The sequence below is a fragment of the Carlito syrichta genome, unplaced genomic scaffold (genome assembly GCF_000164805.1).
Source record: "Carlito syrichta isolate Samal-C Ts95f unplaced genomic scaffold, Tarsius_syrichta-2.0.1 Scaffold311472, whole genome shotgun sequence".
Lineage (NCBI taxonomy): Eukaryota > Metazoa > Chordata > Mammalia > Primates > Tarsiidae > Carlito > Carlito syrichta.
Genome location: NW_007255568.1, coordinates 126,750 through 134,429, shown reverse-complemented (window position 1 = coordinate 134,429; position 7,680 = coordinate 126,750). Strand labels below are relative to the sequence as shown.

Below are 7,680 nucleotides of genomic sequence, written 5' to 3'. Positions count from 1 at the left end.
GCAAAAAAAAAAAAAAAAATATATATATATATATATATATATATATATATATATATATATATATACCATTTCAAAGAAATCTATGGATTACAGATCCAAAGATAGATGTTAACTATTGTAACTCTGTCTAGATGTTTACAGCAAAGGGATAACAGTAACCACAGTACAGGACTACTGGGGAAGAAATCATAGCTGACAGACCATGATTCTATTTTCTTAAATGTAAGTGTATGCTGTTCAGTTATGCTTTTCCTTTTTCACAATCCAGATAGGCTGTGGTGCAGAAAGGTCTGGCAGATCACAAGAGCACATATTACTGTTTTATTCACTCCAGCACAGATCAGGTTACACCCACAGATTCCCAAGCTCCCCCCAGTCTCCAGGGGTAAGTACCTTTTCAACTGATAAGGAAGAATCTTCCTAAGAAAACATATGTAGGAGGTTAAATGCTCTGAAAAAGTTTTCAATTTCACAGTTGTCTCCTGGAAAAAAAAAAAGTTTCATAGTTAAAAGTGCTATTGGGCAAAAAGGAGTTCCCAGTTTCCAGAAGTAAAACAAGGAAGAAACATACCAGGACAGTCACAGTATCCTCAGTAATACTTTCAAATAAATGAAGCATTCCTTCCTCAAGAGGGCGGACATAAGACGCATTTTCATGAAGGTACTGTGAGAACTAAATAGGAGGGAAGGAATTGTGAATTAAATCACTGTAATAACAAACATCAACACATTTCTAAATGGACCCACTGAGTTAAACCTAAATTCTTTTGAAGACTTTTCATGGAAATCTGGCTTTTACAAAGATGTTCCCCTCTAATAGTACCAAGTCTCCATCCCATTCCAAATAGAGAAACTAGAAGAGGGGAGAACACAATTAACAATCAGTCAGCAGGGCAAATGGGGAGGGGATACTGTATTATAACCCAGCACTGACAGGCCAGCTTCCCTGAATACTTGCTTCTCCACAGGAGTCTCAGTTTAACAGCAAAGATTTGAAAATCAAGACCATATGACAAAGATTTTTGTGTTACATACCTCATTTAAAAAAATAAGCCTGTTGAGGACAGCTTCTTATTTTTACTGTATACAATATTCAGGGTTAACAAATTCCAGAACTGTAATTATCATCAAAATGAGGATATAAGAACTCTGATAACTGTCACTGAAACCTTAGTATTTACAAAAAACTAATTCAGTACAAAGAGTAGATTCAGAAAAAAATCCTATAAGCATTTAGAGGCAAAAAAGACAATTTTCAGCCGGGCTCGGTGGCTCAGCCTGTAATCCCACGCCTTTGGGAGGCTGAGGTGAGTGGATTGCCTGAGCCCGCGAGTTCGAGACCCGCCTAGGCAGCGAGACCCCATCTCTACAATAAATCAAAAAATCAGCTGGGCGTGGTAGCGCATGCCTGTAATTCCGGCTACTTGGAAGGCTGAGGCGGAAGGATCACCGGAGCCCAGCGGGTCAAGGCTGCAGTGGCCGGAAGCGGCCACTGCACTCCAGTCTGGGCGACAGAGTGAGACTCCAACTCAAAAAAAACAAAAAAGACAATTTTCATTTATGAAGTATCTCAATTATCTAAGTATAGCATAATAGCTCAAATTTCAATTTCTCATTATGGAAATATAAGATCTTATTTTGCATAAATACAATTCAACTGACCCCACAGCAAACTACACAGATCCATGGCCCTGGATAATGCACTAAATTTCTTTGGGCTTCACTCTTCAGAACTGTAAAAAAAGACGAACTCTAAATGTACGGGTCTAAATAGAGGTCTACTTTATGATTCTATGAAAAAGTTTAACACACATGATAGCTGGGCTCAGTGGCTCAGCTTGTAATCCCTGCCCTTTGGGAGGCCAAGGCAAGTGGATTGCCTGAACCCACAAGTTCCAGACCAGCCCTGGCAATTTGGCGAGACCTCGTCTCTACAATAAAAATTTTTAAAAATTAGCCAGGTGTGGCAGTGCACTCCTGTAGTTCTGGCTGCTTGGAAGGCTGAGGTGGAAGGATCGCCAGAGCCCAGCAGGTCAACACTGGGGTGGCCATGAGCGTGCCACTGTACTCCAGCTTGGGTGATGGAGTGAGACTCCAACTCAAAACAAACAAGCAAACAAAACAAAAAAAACCACTGTGGTAATCTTTTAACAAATAGTTTCTGAATCTCCTTCAATAATACAGACTTCTGTAACAAAAACCGTGAAAAAAAAAGTAATAATAATAATATAGACTTCTTAGAAAAATCACATAAAACCTTTCATAGGCCAAAGCACCAAAGGTAAAACATTAGGAAATATATGAATTCTTCAAAGTAACGAAATGCCTCAGACAAATTAAAATATATTTTGATTCTTGCTATATGGGTATAACATGGCAACAAGCTAAAATAAAAAGCCAATAATGGACAAGAAACCGGTGTTAGGTAGAAAATACTTTTTGCCATTACAGGAAATATAAAAGAAAGTGTAACTACATTAAATTATTACAGTACTGTTTTCCCTATCTGGGTCTTCTGAAAGCGTTTTCTCCACACTGATATAAAAGAGTACTTCAAAGGCTCAAAGCTTGTTTTTTATAAACTTCAATAGATTTGTGGAGGCAGATCAAACTGGTGAAAATCACATACCTACTGAGAGCTGCCTACGTGTAAAGCATGATGACGATGATGATAACAAGAGCTGACCTTTACTGAGTGCTTACTACATGCCAGGCACTGCTCTTGGAGATTTACATGTATTAAACATTATCATATTTAATCCTCAAACATGAATACCCGTGAGGTAAGTATTCTATCACCCATTTAAAGATGGGGAAACTGAAGCCACCAAGAGAACTTAACAAGAAAGTGGCAGAACTGGACTCCCAAGAAGTCTGACTCCAGAATACATGTCTTTGCTACATAAGGGGACTATAAACACAGACATAAGCACAACTCAAACCCTGGAAATACTAGATGACACACAAAAGTAAATGGGAAGGAAGAATCAGGTTAAATACAAAAAGTGGCATGATTCATTTCAGATCACCACATTATGAGGCGCTCAGAGCACACATCTATAGCCATTTCCCTCAGTTTCCCCCCGTGGGAGCCAGCCTTCAAGATGGCCCCAATGAGCCCCATCTCCTGGCAATCTTGGTTTGGTGTACTATGCTCTCATATTGTTTCAGGGTTGGTTTGTGTGACCAGTACAATAAGGCAGAAGTGACCGTATGTGACTACGTAGGCTGTGTCATAAACGGCATTGTGGCTTCCACCTTGTTCTCTCATGGACCACTCTCCACAGGGGATGTTAGCTGCCATATCGTGTCTCATACAGCCTTATGGAGAGGTGTAGGCCACGAGAAACTGAGGCTTCCAGCCAACAACCAGTGCTAACTCACCAGGCATGTGGGTGAGTCATCTGGGAAGCGAATTTTCCAGCCCCAGTGACATCCTTACTGAAACCTATGAGAGCTGGTGAGCCAGAAACACCCAGCTAATTAGCTCCTGAATTCTTGACCCAAAGAACCTGTGACAGAGTAAATGTTTGCGTTTGAAACTAATAACCTTTGGAGTAGTTTATTACATAGCAATACACAACTAATATACTAATATTTATTTTATCCTTTTCAGTTAAATGAAAATTTGCAAGCTACCTTAAATCCTTTTTTAGAATTAGCTGGGGAGAAAAAAGGAAAGAAAGGAAAAAATCTAATAGGCTCCGGAAAAGCACATGAACTGAAGGAAATGACATTTAAACCCTGGTCAAACCTCACAAACCCTGAAGATGCCTTCCAAGCTCAACTGGACAAGCAGTTGCCTCCCACTCTACAACTCAGCAGGAAGGAAAAATGTCAACTATGCCACACAGGTTGTTTTGCTTCTAAATGTGCCCAGTGAGGGAAGTTACACAGTAAGTACAAGCGGGAAGCGAGAAAAATGCTGGCAAATTAACTTTACCAAACATAAATTGGCACTTTTCATGAGAAAAGCCATGTCATCCCTGATCAAAAAGCTACAAAGGTCTGGGTGCAGTAGTTCACTTCTATTTTCCCAGCATTTTGGGAGGCTGAGACAAGAGGATTGCCTGAGCACAGGCGTTCAAGACTAACCTGGACAACATGGTGAGACCTCATCTCTACAATTTAAAAAAAAAATTAGCCGGGCAAGGTAGTATGCACCTGTAGACCCAGCTACTCCAAAGGATGAAGCAGAAAGATAGCCTGAGGCCAGGAGGTCAAGACTGCAGTAGCCATGAACATGCCACCACACTTCAGCCTGGAGGGCAGCATGAGGCTTTTTTTTTTTAATTTTTAAAAAGCTACAAAGGCTTCACATAATATCAATAAGGGTATCTGATCTCAAACCAGGTGAAGTGGGGACCAAAGGGAGGCCCAAACTTTACCTGTATGATGACCCCTTATGTACCTAATTCCAAATTGTACCCCACCTCTTTAAAATGGAAAAAAAAAAAGAAAAGAAAACTACAAAGGCCTCAATTCCATAAACAAAGGGAAGGTCTATGTCTGGGGCTATCCTTAAGGGTCTTTCAGAACCTGAAGCCATATTTTCTCTTTGCAACTTTGTTTCCCATTCCTCCCCTCCCAGAGATCTCTTACCCAACCAGGAGTTTGTTCATTACTCCCTGCTGTCCCTATCCCCAGTCCCCACATTCCCTATGCTTTCCTGCTCCACGATTTTGCTCACATCTTCTAGTTAAAGTCAACTATCGAACTATTATCCTAAATTTTAAAATCTATCCCGCTTCTCTCCTCCTATTCAAATCCTGCTCATCCTTCAAGACCCAGTCAAATCCTTGCAGAATCTTTCCCAGACATTACCACTGTAAACAATCTCCCCTCCCTGGTGATTTTATACCAGGGAGTGGTATATTTTATACCACTCGCTTACACTGAGGTCTTTTAAAAACTTCCCTAGTGTTTAATTTCTTAAGAGCCTCTGTTTTTGCCAAATTGTATCTTGAGGGTAAAAACTGTAACTTTTGGTTTTTTTCCATGCCCTCCACAGCACTTGGCTGATGCATAGTGGTGGTCTGAAAACAAAGTGTATTCTCAGCTAAATTTACCTTCTGATTCAATGGAGATATAGTGTCGATGGCAGAATCAACAGGAAAAATCTGAATCCTCTGTTCTGTATAGGTGTGAAAGTTCAGAAGAGCTGTCACAAGATCTTGAACAAAAGCTAGGGCCTGCCCAGCAATATCCCTCATCTTCAGCTTTAAAATGAAAAGTATACAGTTAAAGTCAACTATCAAATGATTATCCTAATGTAATTCTAAGTCTACTTCTGGAGAAAACATGTGAATTCTAGTGTGATTATTTCCTAAGTTAAATTCATTTGTTCCTACTTGAATTTTACCATTCCTAGCTAAGTAAATTAGAAAGCCACCAGTTTTGGTAACTATACCTCCTGTACTGAACCCAAACCATGTAAGTACAAGGTCCACCAACCTAGAAAAAAAAGTATGGCTCAAAAAATTAATGCACCTCATAATTCAGTTCTAATGTTATCAGATAAGAGAGAAACCAAAAATCTGTATTACTTATGAATTCAATAAAAAGCAAGTTACATAATTTGAAGAAATATATGAGAAAGTAAAGCAAAAAATTAAACGTAATTAGGCTCAAACAACTAATTCTTATTTCTGGAAAGTTTGACGTACACATGGTTGAAAATAAAAATGTAAACTTCATTCTTTACCTGATGTCTCCTATTGTGGAGTGGAACGTTTAGAGCATTATACTGACTATATTCTGCAAAACAAAAATAATGTACATTACGTCTCTCATTTTACATTTACAGGAAAAGAGCTAAGCTGCAAAATAATGAATGCTCTGCAGCAAAATCACCTTTAAATAAGAATCAGAAATATGAACACCACAATCACAGTACAGGGGAATAACAAAATTTATATAGAATCCATGGTTTCTCAGATAGGGTAAAATTTCTAATTTTTTAAACTTCAGTCTTAAAAAAAAAGAAACAAATCCTGTGTTTCCATTTTTAGGAAACCGTTTCAAATATTTATTTGGGGGCTATCAAGATGACTTAGAAAGGCTCATGATATTCTTGCCATTTTCAGTTATTCTCCCTTCTAAAATAGCCCTGCACACAGCCACCATACTAATCATCCAAAAATACCACTGTTTTCATGATGCTACAATATTTAAAAATCTATCACTGTCTGCTACTGCTGATCTCAACGACTCAATCCTAACTCTTCCATATGGCTTCAGTATCTTTCTCAAGGTCCTCCTGGTATGTCATCAACCTCTGACAGCTTCCTCACATCTGGCCTCACACCCCCTCAACCTCCTTGATGATCTGCATTTCTACTCATCTGTGCTCACCAATTTAGCCATTCAAACCTGCCCCCACCCCCTGCCTATATCCTCAGTCAGAATGACCCCAGTGCTAAAATCTGATTCTGAATGCTCCTGTGCCATTCTCAGCCAGTATCTCTTGTGTCTCCATTGCTACTCACTTGGCTATGTATTCCCAGCTTGTCTTCTGCCCATCAAAACCTCCCTTCAGCCTTGTTTGTTTGCTTTCCAGGCTGGTCCATTGTTTCAACACAAAACCAGAGCAAGGTCCACTACAATTTACTCCGCCTAACTTCAAGGAACTTCAACTCTACTCAAAAATCCATTTCACTGCTGTGTCCCTATACACTTCCCACAGCATCTACTCCAAATCCTTTCCATCCGAAGTCTCTAATACCACTCCTCCTCTCATTCCCTGCCCCAATGGATGGGATGGCCTCCCCGTACTATGCCAAAAAGACCAGAAGCCAAAGCAAAAGGGCTCTTACACCCCCCACCTCCATCTTAGGGTCCATGGCTCACGCATCCTTTCCTCAGCTAACCCTCTTCCCAGGCCCTTAGCAACAGCTGCTTCCAACCCACTCAGGGACCTAGTCTGCCAGTCGCTCCCTCCCTGTACCTCTGGTGCCACCTCATTACAAATACAGTATTTGTTGCAGCTCACTTAACACTGTTTCCACAGTGAGTTATTTCATGTTACTTGTATCATTCTTAATTCTCTGCTGGTACATCCATCCCTCATACACGCAGTCATTTTTTCGTTTATTTTGCCAGTCTGCCAGGCTTTCATCCTTTTTCTATTTCCTTCATTCTCACTGCTCAAAAAATAGCACTGCTCTGCCTGTTTTCTCAGCACCCCTTCACCTCTAACCCTTGTGCTAGCAATCCGGTGTCCATCTACACCTGCACAGAAGCACACCTCTCACAGGGTACTAGTCCTCTCTAAAACACAAAATCCAGTCACCAAACTCAGTTGCCTTAATGTCATCACCATTTCTGACCTTTCTGCAGCAATGTGCAGATCTGACCCGCACCACCAGGCTGAAACATACCCTTCTTCAGTTTCTCTCTCACTCTGTTCCCACAGACACCCATCACTGAGATGGAAAAATCACCAAGGACCCTGCATAGGTCACACTGCAGTGTGTACCACCCCACTCCCAACATGGCTCTGTCAGTTTCTCTCCCAAGGTCTAGTCTTTTATTTATAATGCATACACCAAATAGATATTCAGCAATCTATCTGTCAGAACATTAAACAACAACAAAGGTAACTCATCATCTATCCCAAGAACCTGCTCCTGTCTGCCTCTTTTATTTCTGTCAATTGTACTATCTTCTCCCCCTCCCCCT

General features: G+C 40.4%; 1 protein-coding gene across 1 annotated transcript in view; it reads right to left on the bottom strand.

Moving 5' to 3' along the window:
* Positions 1-7,680, bottom strand: part of PPP1R21 (protein phosphatase 1 regulatory subunit 21) — a 73,943-nt gene that overhangs the window by 43,979 nt on the left and 22,284 nt on the right. Inside the window, exons 8-11 of the mRNA XM_008068676.1 lie at positions 5,705-5,757; positions 5,070-5,219; positions 572-673; positions 394-482 (exon numbers count right to left, since the gene is read on the bottom strand). Of these exons, the coding sequence (XP_008066867.1) occupies positions 394-482; positions 572-673; positions 5,070-5,219; positions 5,705-5,757 (394 nt within the window). The remainder of the gene's footprint in view (positions 1-393; positions 483-571; positions 674-5,069; positions 5,220-5,704; positions 5,758-7,680) is intronic.